The sequence below is a fragment of the Humulus lupulus genome, chromosome 9 (genome assembly GCF_963169125.1).
Source record: "Humulus lupulus chromosome 9, drHumLupu1.1, whole genome shotgun sequence".
In the NCBI taxonomy this organism is placed as follows: domain Eukaryota; kingdom Viridiplantae; phylum Streptophyta; class Magnoliopsida; order Rosales; family Cannabaceae; genus Humulus; species Humulus lupulus.
Window position 1 is genome coordinate 150,663,304 of NC_084801.1, and position 20,484 is coordinate 150,683,787.

The 20,484-nt window shown below is 34.0% G+C and overlaps 1 protein-coding gene, 1 long non-coding RNA gene and 1 pseudogene across 2 annotated transcripts; 2 read left to right on the top strand and 1 right to left on the bottom strand.

The window, feature by feature from the left end:
* Window positions 1-3,541: 3,541 nt before the first annotated feature.
* Window positions 3,542-11,034, bottom strand: LOC133800173 (uncharacterized). Its single transcript, XM_062238131.1, has 8 exons — window positions 10,987-11,034; window positions 10,814-10,908; window positions 10,463-10,555; window positions 10,117-10,240; window positions 4,176-4,258; window positions 3,900-4,131; window positions 3,807-3,857; window positions 3,542-3,724 (listed from the first exon to the last, which is right to left on the bottom strand). Exons 1-8 carry the CDS (start codon window positions 11,032-11,034, stop codon window positions 3,542-3,544), a joined length of 909 nt encoding a protein of 302 aa, XP_062094115.1.
* A 3,106-nt stretch (window positions 11,035-14,140) lies between these two features.
* Window positions 14,141-20,484, top strand: part of LOC133800175 (3-hydroxy-3-methylglutaryl-coenzyme A reductase 2-like) — a 100,126-nt pseudogene continuing 93,782 nt past the window's right edge.
* LOC133800601 (uncharacterized) lies at window positions 17,307-18,995 on the top strand. Its single transcript, XR_009876540.1, has 6 exons — window positions 17,307-17,651; window positions 17,948-18,047; window positions 18,123-18,233; window positions 18,323-18,364; window positions 18,569-18,654; window positions 18,951-18,995. It is a non-coding gene; the product is annotated as an uncharacterized LOC133800601 (long non-coding RNA).

Below are 20,484 nucleotides of genomic sequence, written 5' to 3' on the forward strand. Positions count from 1 at the left end.
CACAAATCAATATCATATTATCAAATAAAGAGATTAAACAAAGAGAAAACAAGAAGACATACTCTAGGGGGTTCCTCTTCACTTTCTTCTTCCTTCTTCCTTTCTTTCTTTCTTCCTCTCTCTCTCTCTCTCTCTCTCTAGGTCACGGCAGCCACACACACACACACAAGAGCAATGGCTCTTCTCTCCTTTCTTAGCCCCTTTATCACAAATCCTCTCATAAAGTCTCCAAAACAATATTAAGGTAAGTTTCCATTTCTCTTTTATTTTCTTTGATTTCTCTTTATTTCAAAAAGATACAAAGGGATAAGATATGATCATGCCTATCCCCAAATGATCATGGTCTTCAAGACTTGATTTTTTTTTTACCATCTTAAGGAAATATTCCATTCCCACTAGGTCACACGTCCACTTCCCATTTCCCCTTTCTTTTTTTTTTTTTTTATAAATACATTAACCTAAATAAAATCTAAAATAAGGAAACATAAAATGTGTAGAAAATCTACACATGTGCACCATGCTACCATGCACTAGCACACACTAAATCACTAGGGTGCATTACTATCTATCATGAACCTTAGTGCATTCCACCATAGCTCACATAATTACCTCATTTGTCACACTTAAATAAAATGTAACACTAATAGTAAAATAACATGTTACACAATTATTCACTTATTAAATTAATTAACCAAAACATTTCTAACAATTAAATAAAATAACAAACAATCAAATAAACAATTAAATAAAATAACAACACTTAAATAAAACAATTCATCACACTTAACATTTAAATCAAATAAAGCACAAAATTTAAATAATCTAAAAAAAAAATTTTGGTGCACTACAGGGTAGTAGAATCGATCCCGATCCCTTAGGTTTGAGTTCTTGTTACTAAAAACCTGTTTTGGCCAATTTTCTATTTTGAGCCGCAACCCCACTCAAGTTAGGGGCCCAAAGACCTCTCTGACTGCACTTAGTGTCGTGGCGTTCCTAACTAGCGACGCGGCTCAAATAGCCCAGCAGCCCAGCTTCTTCTCCTTCATCTAGCTTGAGTCACGGTGCACAAGAATAGGGTCGCGGCTTGACCTGGAACCCAAATTTTTCCTTTGAATCGAAACCTTCCCAAATCATCCCAAGGCTTCCCCAAAGTCCCAATTGAGTCACAAAAACATTAATATACATCATATACATCACAAATATCCCAATAACAAACTCAAATCCAAACCAAAACTCAAAACCCATCAAAGCCTAAAATTCTAGAGAAACTTAAACCACAAGGAATTAAACTCAAAAATAGAACAATTCTTACCTCCAATGGCTGAATTATGGTCCCAAGTTGCTCCTAGCTTAATCCTAGACACCAAACCTTCAATCCCCAAGCTTTGTTTCCTCAAAAATCTCAAAATCCTCAAGTCCCCAAGGAGTGTGAGAGAGAGTAACGAGAGAGAGTGAGGGTGTTTCTTTTGTCTTCTGAGTGTTTGCTTTGTTATCTACAACCTTCCAAATTGGATAAGAAAAGCCAAAGCCTAATAAAAGACTTAAATTCCCTTAAACCCAAATTACCACAATTCCCTCTAATTTCTAATCAACTCCACATATCCAAATAAATCCCAATTGTCTCCAAGTAATAACCATTTAATCTCTCGTTACCCGATAAACCCCGGTAATGTGTTAAATTACCAAAATACCCCTAGTCTCACCCCGAGCCGGGTATTTGATCCTGTTGTGTCTTTTCCGCTAACTTGCTCACTAGGATCACCTCGTGTCGAATAACCCAAATATATCCACATAATAATGTGGTCTCAATCATAAAACACATGTTTTCAATTATACCCTCAACAAGTCAAAATTACAAAAATGCCCCTTATAATAAGAAACGGGCCCACTTGCATATTTAATACACTTAAACATGCAAGCATAATCATATCATAATATAATTCACATAATAACATGCTCATAACACCTAAGAATATAATTAATTCAATTATTGCCTCTTGACCCCCTAATTCAGGCACTAAGCCATATTAAGGAATTTGGGGCGTTACAATTATCCCCTCCTTACATGAATTTCGTTCTCAAAATTTTACCTGAAAAACTCGGGATACTGGTGCCGCATGGTTGATTCCAATTCCCAGGTCTCCTCCTCAACCTTGATGTTCCTCCATAATACATTAACTAAAGGTATGGTTTTATTCCTCAGGACCATGTCCTTCCTGTCTAACATTTCGATTGGCTGCTCCTCAAAGAATAAGTCTGCCTGCAACTCCACGTCTTCATATCTCAGTACATGAGCCTCATCAGATACATACTTTCACAGCTTTGCAATATGGAATACATTGTGCACGACCAACAATGCTGGAGGTAAGGCCAATCTATAGGCCACCGGACTGATCCTCTCTAGGAACTCAAAAGGTCCTACAAACCTAGGGCTCAACTTTCCCTTCTTCCCAAACCTCCTCACCCCTTTCATTGGTGAGACTATAAGGAAGACATAGTCTCCCACCTGGAACTCCACGTTCATGTGCTTCAGATTCGCATAAATTTTCTATCTACTCTGTGATGCGAGCATACGAGCTCTGATCTTCTCGAGAGCAACGTTGGTCCTCTTAACTGCCCGAGGACCCAAGTATATACGTTCACCCATCTCATCCCAGTGAATAGGTGATCTGCATTTCCTACCACACAACATCTCATAAGGAGCCACTCCTACGGTCGCCTAGTAGCTGTTGTTGTAGGAAAACTCTATCAGAGGAAATTATTTACTCCAAGACCCTACAAAATCCAGTACACATGCTCTTAGCATGTCCTCCAATATCTGGATAGTCATCTCAGACTGACCATCAGTCTGAGGATGATAAGTCTTACTAAACTTCAGTTGCATGCCCACTACCTTCTGCAAACTTCCCCAAAACTTGGAGGTAAATGTGGGGTCCCAATTTGACACGATCGACCTTAGAGCTCTATGAAGATGTACTATCTCTCTCACATAGAGATCTGCATACTAGTCAACTGTGTAAGTTTTCCTCACTGGTAGAAAGTGAACTGATTTGGTGTATCTGTCCACAATAACCCACACCGAATTGTGTTGACCCTCTATTATGGGTAATCCCACCACGAAATCCAATGTGATGTCTTCCCATTTCCACTCTGGGATATCCATGGGCTATAATAGCCTAGCTAGTCTTTGGTGTTGAGCCTTGATCTAATGACACGTCGAACACTTGGCCACATACTCGGTTGCGTCCCTCTTCATCCTCGGCCACCAATATAAAGTCCTCATGTCCTCGTACATCTTCGTGGTGTTAGGATGCAAAGAGTACGGGATAGTATGAGATTCATCCAGAATCTCCCGTCTGATAACAGTATCCATCGGAACACAAATCTGACCTTTATATCTTAACAAACCCATATCTGATACTATATAGTCCCTAGCCACTCCATCTAGGAAGTCCTCTCTAATCTTCATCAGCTGTGGCTCTTTTAAGTGACTCTCCTTTATCATTTCTAGAAGAGTATACTGCAGGGTAATGTTGGTTAACTAGCCCACTACTAACTTAATCCCTACTCTAGTCATATCCTCTGCCAACTCCTTGGATATCTGCCTCGAAGTGTATAACTGTCCAGAACCTTTCCGACTTAAGGCATCTGCCACCATGTTGGCTTTTCTTGGATGACAAAGGATGTCACAGTCATAGTCCTTCACCAGTTCCAACCAATGCCTCTACCACATATTCAAATCCTGTTGTGTAATTGTGGTCAGTATATATTTCACACTTCTCTCGATAGAGGTAATGCCTCCATACCTTTAATGCAAAGAACACTGCTGTTAACTCCAGATCATTAGTAGGATACCTCTGCTCATAATCCTTCAACTAGCGTGATGCATTAGCAATCACCTTTCCTGCCTGCTTAAGGACACAATCTAACCCTTGTCTTGAGGCATCACAATAAACTATGAACTTTTCCTGATCTGTCAGAAGACATAAGATTGGAGCGGTAATCAAACGCTTCAACTCCTGTAAGCTTCTCTCGCATCTATCTGACCATGCAAACTTCTGACTCTTGTGCGTCAGCTCTGTCAGTGGGGTAGCTATCCTTGAGAACTCTCCACAAACCTCCTGTAATAACCTGCCAATCCAAGGAAGCTTCTAATCTCAGAGGCATTCCTGCACCTTGGCCAATCCCTGACAGTCTCAGTCTTAGCTGGATCTACCTTGATTCCATCTCTACTAACAATATGACCCAAGAAAATCACCTTAGGTAACCAGAACTCACACTTCTTGAACTTTGCAAATAATTTGTGCTCTCTCAGCCTCTGCTAGACCAACCTGAGTTATTGCTCACACTCTTCCTTTGACTGTGAATACACTAAGATATCTTCGATAAAGACGATGACAAACTAGTCCAGGTAGTCACTATAAGAGCAAATATTATGGATAACTCTGAAAAAGTGCTACAAAACACAGCTTATAACACTTTACCCAATGCTAACATAGCCCATGTTATTAAAAGTGTGGACCTTTTTATAAGAATTTTCAAGTGTTATCAATAGTGTTATAATTGACTATTCCATAACTATTTTTCTTTATTACAAATCACATACAATATCTATTTATCAAGCTTATAAATATTTTGTTAAGAGTTAAACATTATTCTTTTTTCATGACATTATTTAAGTGTTATAAAAATAGTTATTGTAGATTCTTTTATAACATATTTTTCTTATTATATTTTGTCAAGAATCATACATTATGCTTATTTCATGTCATTATTTAAGTGTTGTAAAAAAATGTTATTATAGATTCTTTTATAACATTTTATGCTTGTTAATATTATATTAATGATAACTTTTGGTTATAGTTGTTATTTTTTTTTATTTATATTATATTATAATAATTTTTTTACCTTGATAACAATATAATGATAAAAAAAACATTATATCTACAAAAATGCCAATATTATCATATTCGGTAACTCGGTCCAAATACATATTTCACTTAAGAAGTGAACAACTTTCAAAAAGTAAAGTTTAGAAAATCAAAGTCATCATAATAAACTTCAAGCAAAAATTTGAAAAAACTTCCATGTATCACTTAAAAGTGAACAACGAAATATAAAGATATTAATATGCTTTGTTATTTGCACTTGATTTGAAAGCCTATTGCCGAGCCCAAAAAATGTACCATGACCTTCCATTTGATTCCCTTTATCTGTGTCTTCGTCAGAAATAAAACAACAACAACAACAATATTAAAGCAAGCCAGCAAGATCTTTTCCTTTATGAAGAGTACACGGAAAAGAAAAGACACCTCAAACGCCTAACTATATGAAGATGTATGGCAGCATAACCAACTTCATCTCATATGTTATATTTCCGCTTCCTGTAATTGATCATATGTTATATTTCATTACTTCAGCTCTTTTTTCCCTTGTGATATTTCAGCTCAAGCTTTAAGTATAACTAATTACTCAACATTTTTATATCTTCATTTTGCATAGGTTGTCACATCTTGCATAGTTTAGACAGATAAGAATCAGAATAATAATACTCAAAGGCAAGAAATATCACCTGAACGACAGCATATTTTGCACTCTATGAGTGGTGGGCATATTCATGAAAGGGGAAGTAGAAAAGAATGATATGCGCCTGCGAGCATCTATGTTAGTAGGTACATCAAGTGCACTATATTTGATAGTAAGCAACAAAATAAGATGCCCGATCTGCTCATGGAAAATTTCTACACGCAATTGCAGGAGTCTATGGCTGTGTTTTATGTGTTAATTATTTGTTTCTCTTTTCTTAAGTGTAAACTCATCCTATACTTTGGATCAGTTACTTTGACTAGTAGTAATGAACAAGGTGTAATGACTCGGATTTTCAAGACTCGATAATGCGGAAATATAAATGTTTTCATTTAACAAAATGTCTCAAAAACCCATAGAAAAAAATACTTTTTAAAAAGTCGTATGGCCATACTTAACATTTAGTTACAAACATGTTTTATAAAGATTAGAGTGAGCCTAGTTTAGGAAAATTACACAACATTTCCAAAAATAAAAAGGCTTCCCAAAAGGTCGGTCCACATGTACATTTGCAAGGAAGACTCCAGCGCTCACTGCTCTGCCTTGCCCTTGCTCTTACCTACAACATGAAACAACTAGGTAAGCAAAAACGCTTAGTAAGATCAGCTTTCAAACAAAGCAAGTAGAGAAATAGGGATCCGGACCCTACACAATCAATTTCAAGAACGCCAAAGCGTCCTGGGAAAATTATGGTCATGCCTGATAACCAATGATAAATTAATTCATAACTAGATAAAAAAAATCCTGCACTCAGAAAAATCCCAGAACAAGCAGATAGATTATATCACAACTATATCTTATCAACAATTATATCCCTGCACTCAAAAATCCCAGAGCAAGCAGATATATTATATCACAACATAATTCGAGACCGACGCTCGACAATTTCCAACAATTCATGCGTAACGCGCCCTCCAACATAATTGCTAATCTGTAAAAGAGAATCAAGTTCCCACACTAAGATCTAGCCAATAAATATTCTCATCAAGGGTAACTATCGTGTTACCTAGGGCATCACTACTTATTCAAGAGTGTAATCCAATTTACACGGTTTTACGGAGACTTCTATGTAAATCAGTGGTGCTGGTGAGCAGCTGCCCCTAGGGTGTTCAGCCTCACTCAATCTTGACAACCCCTAGTATCTCTAGGCACTCTCACGGAATGGCCAATATTCACGGCTGCTATCCGGGAATAACTTATCAGAGCACTTGCTCGGATTCTAACCGTCCAATGATTAAGTAAGCATGAGGGCCCCTAGGTCCCATTTATCTTGGCGCCCTTAGGTTTAACTAGCTTATCCTCATCTCCTGGCCACTCATCGCGGTAATGAACCGGACATAAATAAAATCAAGCAGTGTGACGGGGATCAACCGTCTAGGATATGACGGACATCTACCGTTCATATTTTCTAAATCAGCACTCACTAGACTAACGTCTCTAAGCAACTTTCTATGACAGCCTATATATGTGCATGTATCCCTATACTAACATACAAGACAATAATCATTTCATGTTGCAGCCATACAATATTAGTTGACTTACTTGGAGTCCTTAGCGCTCAGCAGGTTTTCACCCTCCAACGTTCAGTCCAGTTATGCTTAGCCAATACTGTAGTTATCCATACAGTATACTCGGATTAATTATGGCACTCATAATTCGTTATTATTATTTTGGGCAGTTTGGTCATTTTAATAAAAGTCATTTGTAAGGATTTATAATCCTTATTTGGTTTTAAACCTATTAAGGAAAGTCATACAAAATATTCGAGACTAAACCCTAAGTCTCGGGGAGACCTATCCTAAGGTCTCGTACCTAGGCTCAGGTATCGCAATGGTATTTCCCCACAACCCGCTAAAAATCTTATTCTTTCAAGGTATCGCTATTAACCCGCACTTTCGACTAGTCGGTTAAAATATGTAAGATTTTAGCCGGTATTATATCCAGAAAATACAAATAAATTCCTTAATTATTTTTAAAGAAAATAAACTCTTTAAATTTTCCTTTTAGTTTTCTTAAGGTTTTAATATCTAAAAACCGATTTAAGAAAATTGCCTAATTTGTCTTAATTAGGAAAACCGTTATATATTTCTCATCTTGACTAATTAATTTTCCAAAAGCAATTAATCAATTTTTACTTACTAGAAAAATAATTCATTTAATTATTTTCTCAAAATATAGGGTTTTAAACCCTCTTTTAATTTATTAACTATTAATAAATTAAATCTCTTATTTTTAGAAAGAATAAAAACTCTTTAATAAAAATAATTCATTTAAACTCAAAGGGGTTATTTTAGTGAAAGTATGATTTCAAGACTTACCAATTTATATCTTGAAATAAGCAAAATTTTACTTTTTACCTTATGTTCCAAAATCTCATTTTTACACTAAGTGTGAAAAGCCTATTTTTCACATTTTTAACTACATACTTCGTTAGTTCATAACTTGAAATTTACTTACCCGATTGTTCCCAAAATTTCCCAATTCCATTTTTGTTATGCCGTTTAGGTCTTTGTAAAATCTTAGGTCAAAATGAGCATTTTTGATTGGTGAAATCATTTTCCAACAATGAGGTAAAAATGACCTTATTTTCAAGTCCTTATTTTTTTCCAAACTTTGACAGTTAATAACTTTCAAACCGTTCAATATTTTCTTACCAAATTTTACAGTGGAATAATAGGTTATTCCAGCAATATGTCCACAAAATTTAGAAAAAACTGGGTTCATTTGCCCTATACAGTGGCTGTCCAAACTTGGTTCCGAAAATAAGAATACGAAAAAACAGTTTTTTACCTAAACTTTGAAATAGCATAACTTACTCATTTATAAACATTTTTTTAGTGTTTCAAAAGCTCAATTTTATGTAATCAATCTCAACAACATCACAGTACAATTTAATTTTACAAAAACAATATACAGTGGCTGCTTGACCCCTTGGAAGTCACAGCTCAAAACATGTTTTGTTTTAGGGCATCCTACAAAACCCTTGGGGGTTTTGGTTCCCATTTTCAAACATCAATACACATGCATCATAAAAATTATTAAACAACTACCATAACCTTATTACATCACCAAAAAGAAACTTTAAGCATTAAATATACAAAATAAAGCTTAAAACTAAAAACCCTACAACAAAATCATCAAAAGTAAACTTTTTACCTCTTTGGTGTTCTTGCTTAAGGTTTTGACCTTCCTATTAGCTTTGGCTCCTCCAAAACCTTTCAAAAACCCTAACCAACTTCCCCCAACAACATAGGTAATTAGCTATTTGAAACTCTATGATTAAAACTTGACAAAAGTCTAGATTAATGAAACTTTACCTTAGGGAAAACCCTTCCTAGACCAAGACTTAGCTTCCAAGTTTCTTTGGTGTTCTTGGGGTTGAAAATGGAGAGAACACTTGAGAGAGTCTTCAAAAATCAGATGAGAGTGAATGAGGGAGGGAGAGTGGTCGGATTTGGGGGTTAGAATGGCTCACACAACTCTTCAAAATACCACAAAACACTTGAGTGCTTTTCTACCCACTTGCCCACTTGACTTCTTAATTAAATGGGAGTTAAACTTTATAAAATTGGGTTCACACCACTCTAAAATAGCACATGGCCGGCCACCCTTTTCCATATATGTGATCATTGGTTTTTTTTTTTTATTATATATATATATATTTTTTATAAAGGTTAATAAAGGTTTCATAAGAAGAAAAGTCCAAATTGGCTTTTGACACCTTTTTTTTCACTCTTATTAAGTTTTAATCACCAAACTTAACATTAATTAATTAAATTTAATGTATCTTACATTGAAATTTAATTAATCACACAATAAAATTTAACCTAAGGTCCATTCATGGAATAAAATTCCCCATTTCGGCAAAATTAGGCATTTAACACAAAATGCCTTAAAATTTCCATTTTCTTTTAGGTTTATTATTTTTTTAACCAAACTTTAACTTTTATGAATGTATTTTATGCCCAAAATATAATTGCCATGATTTTTCATTTTATTTTCCGAGATTTTTACCCGATCAGGGTTTTTGTGTCGGTCCAGGACCGAAAGTCTTATCTTGACTTTTAAAATCACAAAATTCATATTTTGGCTAGCAATAACTCATGGAATACTTACAAACAAAATATAATATTCTTAACCCGGGGGAAAAATCCCGACCCGAGTCGTTTAAAGGTACCCAAAAACGTAGGACGTTACATAAGGTCCTATAAAGAAGTGGAAGGCAGGCAATGAATGTTACAAGTTTCATCACGTGCTCTTTGTGGTTTGAACATGAAGTATGGTAGTATTAGTATATAAAACATGTCAACTACTGATCTTACAAAAGAATGGTAAGTTTGAAAGCATCCAACCTGGAATATTCTACCATCATATCATTGGTTATAATTTCAAAGATGTCATGTATAACTTTCACTACCTTACCAGCATGATCTCCATTTCCCTCACCCTTGAAGTTAGTATGGTTTGGACTCAGACTACGGACTCCTCACTCTAAAAAATCAAGGAGAAGCCAGAAATATGCAAGCTTACCAGAAGTTCAAGCAACTCATCAAATTTATCTCGCAAATTTGGAAGCTCAATCATTCTAAAGTCCTCAAGAAAACTTGATCTTTCAAGGTTTTCTTCAACTTCATATATTATTTCAGATATGACCCTAGAATGCAACACAGGGATCATCATAAAAGAAGAAATAATAAGTGAGAAGCCAACATTGAATGTTATATCAGGAAAAGACAGACGAAATAATGTATCTACATGGTAAGAATGACATGATTTAAATATTCAAATATGTATGCATACAAAACAACATAACATTTTGCAATCATTTTTCTCCCTCTTTTCCAAATCTCCCACAACGAGAAACTTAAGAATGTACTTTAGTGAATCACAACACTCATTTACATCATAGTAAATGCATTTGTCTTTTCTAATCTTTTTGACAAGAATTTCATCCTTCCCCATAAAATCCCTGCAATGCACAATGTCGTAGATAACTAGAGTGTGAATAACAAGACTTGTTATACTAGGAAACCAGAGGAAAAAAGAACCATATAAATTAAATAATGTCACTTCTTAAACATATTGGGCAATGGACAGTGCCAGAAAATTATTCTGAAGACATAGGTATTGTCATCAAATCCACCTACCTATTCATATGAGAGAAATTTTTATCAGATTTTTTTTCCAAAATTACCATTCACAGCACATTAATAAGAGATAAATTCACCTATTGTTGATTAAGTCCTCTAATCTGATACTATTTATAACTTGGTTCCACACAAGTACAAACTTGGCAACACCATCTTTTTCAACCCCTGACTCCTGAGAAAGTTAATAAATGATTAGCATGTGGAGATCATTAAAAAATATAGATTAAAAAAAAACATAAAAATTGTATACCTTATGAAATCTGTTTTGAAAGAAATCTTTGTTGTCCCTTTTTCTCATTTTTTGATGAAGGTGGAATTAGACAAGGACCAAATGTTGATCCTAAGGTGTGGAATCTACTTCTCAACATTCCTTGCGTTTAGATCTATAGCACACCAGAGTAAGAGCATTGCCAATGTACTCTAATAGTGTGAAATATATAGATGAAATGGCTTACCTCAGCATGGTGATGGAAAATATTGTACATAAAATAGAATACCATATATGTGTGTCCATGAAAGATACAAGTAAAGTAGAAATATAATAATGTGTCAAGCATTTATGCGAGACCAGGTTGATCTATAAACTAAGCTTCTAACTTCATCCCTAATTCTTTGTTCAGGATATTTTACAGTGCTCATCATTAATAAATTTAAACTAAGATGAGTTTCTATAAGAAGAAACTACTGCAGATATTATCAGAAGTGAGTATGACAAACAACACCCACAACTACTATAGGAGTCCACACTACGAAAAAAAAATGCTTTTAATAACACCAAAAATGTGTTATCAAAACATACCATAACACTTTATGATGTGTTAAGACCGACTATGTTATCGTAGGTCAGGGTACTTTACATAACACTTTATCATTGTTATACAGATGTGTTATTATACTGTCAACGATAACACACTTTCTGTGTTATTTTAATAAATAGATAAGTGTTTAATTATATTATTTATAGTCGATTATATAACACATTTCAATACTTATAAATTTGTGTTATACTACACTTTAGTATAACACAATATTTGTGTTATATAATGAAGTTTGCATAACAAAATTCTTTACTTATAAAGAGTGTTATTGTAATAGATATTATAACACATTTTGCGTATTATTTTAATATTTAGATAAGTTTAAATTCTCATTATATATTCATTTATATAACACTAATTTATTCTATTATATTTTAATTTTTTTTATATAATTAAAATTAGCTTTCTAATATATACTAGCATCATCAAATGAACTTGATTTTCAAATAACAAATAGTAAAAACATTCAACATTATATTAACAATCCACAAATTAGTTTAAAACATTCAACACTGTCATGAACAACAAAATGTTCTTAAAGTATTCAAGTAGTCTTAAATATTCAACATATAATCCTTGAATGATGATTTCGGTAAGTCCAGCACAGGGTAGTAAAGGAATGTGATGTGAGGATTATAGCAAGGACAAAACAAGATACTGAGAAGTAAAAGAATGCAGTGTAGACAACCAAGTGAGGAACCCCATCTTTCAATGTATGCCATTGATCATTTGTTGCCAAGTTCAATGCTGGTGAGAATAGAGAAAAGAAAACACCAACAAAGAAACATATGGACAGTCCAATGATAGTGCTTTTCCCAAACACCTGTAGGAAGAGTTATAATTATTAAATGTGATAGAGAATCTGAGATGTTTGGATTTGAATGTCAGGTGATGAACGTCCAAATATTTGTTGTGTAGTATTTTTGCAACACAAGATTATCACTTTTCATCTAAATGTGAGAATTTTAATTGACTTTCCATACTAAAAATTATTGTCTTTTACAGTACCATCTATAGCGGTACAACTAGTTTTTTGCTCATTCTCATTATCCTTAAGTGCACCATCAAACAAAACAATTAAGGAAAAATTACATCACTCAACAAGCTCGATGATTTTATTTTTAAAAATGAATAAAAACAAGATAATTCTTTGATAACCTTAACATTTAATGAATGAAACATACCCCTCTTTAGATGAAAAACCTTCAAGCTTTTCTTTATTAGCAGCTGCATTAGATGAGTGGATAGTAGAAGCAAGGCAAACTGGAACCAAGAAGCAGCCAACGCCAGGGAAAAGGATCTCGGCTCTATTAATTCTATTGTCTAAAAAGTAATTCGAGGTTGTTCCTGTCACCATTAAAGATCGCAACAGAAGAAAAAATTCAGTATCTATAATAGCAACATAGACAAACATCAACATTTAGAAATGGTCAGAGAGAGAGAGATAGAATGAAAGAATGGACCTATAACAACTGTTATGCTTGCAGTGATCACTTCTGTGACTGATAAGCCAACAAAAGCCCAAGCATACTGAGTTGAGAGATTTCAAAGGCTATGTACCACCCCTCCTGCCATTGCAAACATCACAGAAGGACAATTATCCTGTACCAATCACCCTAACATGAATCGAAACCAAATACATACAATACAATACAACTCCATTATGGCAAACAGATGAAATTTTCATTATGCTGTGTTCCTTATCACTGGTCTCTCCAAATAGCACCACATTCATCAAATGAGCTAAACTTTATCTAAATATATGCAAGTGTTGAATATTTGTGATTCAACACTTGAAATGAGCTAAAAATTATAATCAATACTGAATTAATCATTAGAAGGAGCAGCCAAAAGAATTATATAAAAAAAGAAGAGGAAAAACAAAAAAGAATGGATTCTAGACATGTGTCATAATAATTGGACCTTTTTATTATTAAACTTCATGGAGACAAGACTGTCACAATAAAATTTTCTAGAAAATTTTTTATCTCATTTTATTATCTAACTTTTAGCCTCTAGCTTCTATAAAAATAAATTGCAATGGTTAAAATAACATAATGTTTTTGCTCAAATTCTGTTTTTGAAGAATAAATTGTCTCAACCAAAAGATAGTTAACATGCATGCCAGAAAAATAGCATAAGAAAACTGAATTCAAACCATTGCTTTTCTAGCCAAAACATCTTCCAATTGTCACATAGTCCAAGTAAGAACAAAAGCACACACCTGAAATTTGACTTAACAATATTTCAGCAACTTAAAAACAAAGGTAAGAGTGGAGATTATCATGCTCTTAGGGCCAAAAAAAATGTTTGAGCTTATTTGTTCAAGTCAGTATTGAGATGGCTAATTAAGATTCAAACCCCCACTACAACAAAACCCCCTTTCAATAACACATCATTATAATACTATTAAAAAAGTATTATAGTATATACAAAGTAAATGAGTGAAGTAACATGTGGCAAATGAAAAAAAAGCGACAAATTTTCCTTCTCATTTTCCCTATCTCGGACCGAACCAGTCTTCATCTCTCTCTCTCTCTGTCTCATTTTCCCCTATATTCATACAAAATTTTCTGATAGACGACAATGGTTGCCAACTGCCTTGCTCCATCATTCGAACCCTCAACTTGGATCGTTAGGTTCTTCCAACATTGTCCTCCGAAGAAGATGAGGATATTATTAAATTGGTAGTGGAGGGTAAGGTGTCGTCCTACTCGCTATAGTCCAAGATCGGAGACTGTAAGAGAGCCGCCGTGATTTGACGTGAGGCGCTTCAGAGGACAGGGGGAAGGTCGCTACAGGGTTTACCTTTGGAAGGGTTCGATTACGAGTCTATTTTGGGGTAGTGCTGCGAAATGCCTGTTGGGTACGTCCAGATTCCGGTGGGAATCGCGGGTCCGTTGTTGCTCGATGGGTTCGAGTATTCGGTGCCGATGGCGACTACGGAGAGTTGTTTGATTGTGAGTACAAACAGAGGTTGCAAGGCTATCCATTTGTCTGGTGGGGCTACCAGCGTGTTGTTGAGGGACGGCATGACCAGAGCACCAGTTGTGAGGTTTAATTCCGCCAAGAGAGCTTCCGAGTTGAAGTTCTTCTTGGAGGACCCTGAAAATTTCGAGACACTTTCCATCATCTTTAACAGGTTAGTCTATGCTTCATAAATATCATATGTATATATGTAAAGTTTTATCTATTGTTTGTGGTTTTGGTGATTGAAATTTTAATACGGAGATCGATATCATTTTTTTTTCTTTCTCTAATTTAATATAAATTTTAGTAATAAAGCATCAAGTTGAATTTGAGGATCCGAAAGAATTAAAAGTAAATAAATAAAGAAAGAAAGAATAGAAAAATCACATAAAGGCTGAATCTTTAGTCAATATACAGCCGTGAAGTTTCTTTCAAATGTCAGATTCATTGAATAGTAATGAATATTAGATTTGAACCATTTGTCTTATTGGGTTTTGGTCATCGTCTCTAGGTCTAGTAGATTTGCCAAGCTCCAGGGTATTCAGTGCGCGATTGTTGGAAAGAATGTGTATATCAGATTTACCTGTAGCATGGGAGACGCCATGGGGATGAATATGGTTTCAAAAGGAGTTCAGAATGTTCTTGATTTCCTTCAAAACGACTTTGATGACATGGATGTTATTGGCATATCTGGTTAGTTTTTTTTTTTTTTTTGGATTATTATATTTATATTTTTAGACCATTTAGTCACTTTTCTTTCTTGTGAACTTGTCAAATTTTTCTTCAACCTGAGTTGTTCCTACTGTTCCTTTTTTCAGTTATGTGCAGTAATACACCCCCTATATTGATATCCTTTGAAGATGAACTCAAGGAAAATAAAACATTTAAATAATCAAATAATGAAATAGTTTAACTTGGCAATAAGTTTCAAGACAATTATTTTATTTGATTGCTATTTTGGTTTGTATCCATTCATTTATTAGAGAATTGAACTGCCTTTTATTTTATTAGATAAAATAGAAGCGAATAGAATATCTGAGTAGTATCTGATCAAGATTTTATTTATTAGGCTTACTTTTTATGTACTAAGGAAGGCTTATGTAGAAAATTTTATTTATTAGATTCAGCATGCCTATTTACTTGAAATAGAAAAATTAATATGAAAAACTCAATGTAAAGTTAAAAAAGAGTTGAGGTTCAGCCAATCATTTTGTTTACAAGAGAGAATAAACATTTATTTTTGTAATGGGTTTTGTGGATTAAGTTGGGATCAGATTGTATACTAGTATTTTGTAATGAATCCACTTATGCTTGTTTGTTTTTATTGAATAGTCGTTACCACTGGTTTTCTAAGGCCATAATTTTTGAAATTCAAGGGTGAAAAGTGGAAGCTTTCCAATAAGATAACAATATATGTATATATTGTTAGAAAATGTAATATTACATGATTGGTTTTCGGTTTATGGTTTGTTAGTTTTGTTAGCTTCAGTTGTATTCAGTTAGACTGTTACAACTTCCATCTATTTCTATGTTGTGTATTGCTACTGTTGTAAAGTTCTATATATAAATAAGATTTGCCTGAGTCTCAAAATCTTCTTTAGAGCTACTTTTTCTCCATTTACATTCTTGAATTAACTGCTATCACCCTATGCTAATTTTCCTGGTTTGCTTTGCTTTTATCTTATCCACCCATGGGCATTTTGAGTTTTTGAGTTTTTTCAACTTTTTTTTTTATCGAAAAAAGGAGTATATTAAAAACACATAAACAAATTACAACTGCCAGATTTGAAACACCACCAAACTTACAAAAAACTCAAAACAGAGACTAAAATACAAGCCAAATCATAAACTCCTAACCAACTCAGCAATTGATCTATTCTTAGCCAGACACTGTTGACTCAAACAGCCAAAAAATCTAGCTTTCAAACTCAAACTTATCATTTTAACTAAACTTATCATTGCACCAGATGCCATAAAAGGCCACCCTCCAATCAAATAAGAAGTGTTTTTTTAGGTTCCCCATATAAACATATACATATATTAGTCTATATATATCAAGAACAATCCAGCTGGAATGAAGAGCTGACTTTCTCCCTCAAAGAACCTAATGGAGTTTTGAATTTGGTAAGTTCCCAAGATTTTGAATTTGTAGCTATCCAAATCTGCCACATAGTTTCAATTTCAAGATATAATTTAGTTTGGCACTCATCTCTGCTATGTTAAATCATGAAATTGCATTTTGTTTAGCCATTTTGAAGTTGCATATTGCTCCAAAACCTTTATTTATTGTCCCTATATTCTTTTCTCACTGAACATGGGAGCTTCAGCTCTAACTTGTGAGTTTATGTAGCAAATGTTTCACCTTTTCCTTCCTCAAGCCAATTATTGTCTTTTGGCCTTTATCAATAGTTTTAGTTTGCATCTATTTTGTTAATCTTCTTCTCATGTATTCCTTTGAAGACATAATTAACACTAGTATGTTATATGACCAAAGTGCTTTCTCCCCTTAGGAAGTGTTTGATAAAGACCTCTTGAAGACAGATGACAAAATGGGACATGCACAACTCAGCCTTCAACCACTTGTCTCTGCTGCTAGACTCAGGCAGATTCTGCAGAACTTCAATGGCGAGACGGTGTTAAGGAAGGTTGTCCCAGATAGTGAGAACTGTTTGGTCAGAGAAAGCTCCATCACTTGTGTCAATGGTAATGTTTAGAAAGCTCCATATTTCTTCTCTTGTTGTGAATGTTTCTTTCTAGCTCATTTGGAAAGCAGTTTTGTTCCATAATTAGAAGTTTCTACCAGTGCAATTTATTGGCTTGATTGCTTCTAGGGTACTAGGATTTTCTGAGGTCCATTTTTTTAAAAAAAATATATGGATGTGGGTTATCTTGATACTAAATGGTATATACTAAATTTTGTGAACTTGTATAATTATTAATATTTATGTCATAGTAAGGTTTTCTAGTTAAAACTAGATTTTAAGTCAGATTTTTCAATACTTGCTTCAGTACTTTTAATTTGTTTTTGTCTCTCTTCATAGTTTGATGCTGCAAAATTAAGAAAACTAAGACCAAGTTTCAAGTAGAACGAGGGCTTTGTTACTGCTGGCAATGCTTCAATCATAAGGTTCCCACCTCTCTCTTTTCCCCCGCCGCCAATGCTGAAAAAAAAATTATTAACTTAGTGTGGTCATGCAATCAGATATATTGTTTCCTGTGCCTTCTGTTTAGAGGCTTGTACTATCTAAATACTCATTTACTTTCTTGTACATTTAAGCAACTGGTGTGCAACACTTATTGTAGTTTATGCTACAACAAAACTGGTTTATTTTCTGTGGGCAGCCTTTTTCTTGTTTTTGTGTGTGTGACTAGGGTTTCAGATTTTAACTTGCCTTAATATGGTTTGGTTTTTATCATGAATAGTGATGGTGCAGCTGCATTAGTCCTAGTGAGTGGAGAGAAGGCACTTCAACTTGGATTGCAAGTAATTGCAAAGATTAAGGGCTATGCTGATGCAGCTCAGGTACTCCAATGAATTGGCTTCCTAGTTCTACTTTACTGTTGCTGAAACATAGCTCAAAGAAGATTATCTTCGCAGGCACCTGAATTCTTTACAACTGCTCCAGCCCTTGTGATAGCAAAAGCTATTTCAAATGCTAGTTTAGATGCTTCTCAGATTGATTACTATGAAATAAATGAAGCATTTTCTGTAAGATTTTAGTACTTGTAATCCCTATATTGTTCCTGATTTAGTAAGCATTTTTTTCAGTCATTTATATTTGTCCTTCTTCTCTCTAGGTTGTAGCTCTAGCCAATCAAAAGCTGCTTGGTCTTAATCCTGTGAGTTTGGAGAAAACTTGATAATTTCTTTCAAGTTGATTTACTCTTATGTCTGAAATGTATGCTATTTTAAATGTGATCACTCTTCCATTTTCTGCAATTTGTATAGTCATTCATCTGTCCACAATGCATTTCAGCTTTGCTCCATTTTGTCACTATCCTTATCTAAATTTTTTTATTCTTCCAATTTCCAAATATCTCAAGAAAGCCTTAACGTACATGGTGGGGCTGTATCATTGGGACACCCATTAGGATGCAGTGGAGCTCGTATCTTGGTCACATTGTTAGGGGTAATCTATAAGCTTCCCTTCTCTTGCAATGCATTCCTAGTTTGACATTCTAATATCATTTATATAGTTCTCTGGTTTTGTTTACATGTTTTCTTAATGATCTAAAGTCATAGTTCGTGGTCATATCTAAGCTTATGCTTTCTACATGTACTCATGTGAAGTTATCTCGTGTTTGTGATTTATTCTTTTAAATTTCTGTTGAGAGTTTAGCTGTGGAATAAAAGAGACATTGGTAGCTATGCTCTCTCTGATATATTTTACTTGGAATTTCTAAAATAAGAATAATGTTGTTGAAGGTATTGAGACATAAAAAGGGAAAGTACGGGGTTGGTGCCATATAATGATATTAGTATAAAGAAGACATCACACAAAGGTTCAGCTTATTCAATTTCAATACAAAGAGTAGAGTACTTCAAGCCGGCTTAACCAAGTACTCCTCTTAAATTAAAATTTTAAGTTAACTTTGTTTTATGGATATTTGTTTAAGATCAAGTTTTTTGATAGACTATTCTTCTAATTGTGTTAATAGTGAATTACACTGATAGTTGTTTTTCAGAGGATGAAAAGTTCTCTAAAAATCTTAACAAAGGAAAACCAAAGAGAATGGCATATACCTCATTCTATAATACAATATTTTTTAGAGATTGGACTTTAAGAAAGAGAGAACTAGCTTTGTGAACTGTTATAATTTGAGTGTGATAGTTCTTCTCAACTGTGTATAGGGTGTAATCTCAGATTGTTGATGGTTAATAAAGACTTATGGTGTAATCTCAGATTCTTGTGCATTATTACATTTGATTCTTCTTACTGTGTTACTGTTATTCTTGTGAGCTAGTTTTGCTAATATATGTTTGCCTAAAGTTGACAAGCAAGTAATAGTATAAATATATTATATAGTAATAGTGTACATATAAATATATATTATATAGTAATAGTAATAGTATAAATATATAATAAACTCTTTTTTTTGTATTTTATAGTAATAGTATTGAATGGTTGGAGTTAGATATCATTATTTATTAATATACATTTATGAATAATATGCTTTTCAGCTATTATGCTTTTTAGTTATTCGCTGAGTGATTTTCTTATTACTTTACACAGGTTGTTCATGAGGAATTTGGTATTCTTGAAGGTTTAATGACAACTGTTCATGCAACTACAAGTTTGTTTTTCACTTTGTTTGTTTCTATAATAGGAGAATAGTTTACAAGTTGGTTACTTGACTCTTGTTTCTAATGTTCAGCAACACAGAAGACTGTTGATGGCCCATCAATGAAGGATTGGAGAGGAGGCCGTGGAGCAGGACGAAATATCATTCCTAGTTCTACTGGTGCTGCAAAGGTAGTGAAATCTAAATTCATAGGGAAATCTAAAAACAATGCTGTTATATATGAATTTCTAACAAAACAAAAAACTAGGAATCACAGTCTTTTTAAAGTGTACTAGGAAGAGGGCATACAAAAGATGTAAGCCAATCTTTTTTGTTTTTGTTTTTTGGGTAGTGATCTTCTTTTTATTGTTTTTTCTCATGTATAGTACAATCTTTCCAAAGCTTCTTTTTGCTTCTTTCACTTTAACTTTGTTTGCCTTCCATGAAGATTGGGCGAAAAAAGGTCTAGTTGAAGCAGCAAAGAGAAGCTGGTAAAAGGTCAATCCCCTATTTTTTGTTGTGTTATTTGAATTTATGTCTTTCTATTTTCAGTAAAACCTGTAAGTTGTTGACAATTAGTTTGATTCGGGTTAGGATTAACAGTAACTTAACTCAATCTGGTTATTATGCTTGACCACTTTCACATCAACAGAATAATGCCAAGAACTTCCCCCTTT

Bases quoted from the DNA above. Each gene is read 5' to 3' on its own strand.
- LOC133800173 (XM_062238131.1), bottom strand. From the start codon at position 11,034: ATGAGAAAAAGGGACAACAAAGATTTCTTTCAAAACAGATTTCATAAG. The intron at 3,858-3,899 runs GTGATTGCTAAT...GATTATGAGCAG, and splicing joins TCCTTAAGCAGGCAGGAAAG to AGGTATCCTACTAATGATCT. The intron at 3,725-3,806 runs GTATGGAGGCAT...AATATGTGGTAG, and splicing joins CAGTGTTCTTTGCATTAAAG to AGGCATTGGTTGGAACTGGT.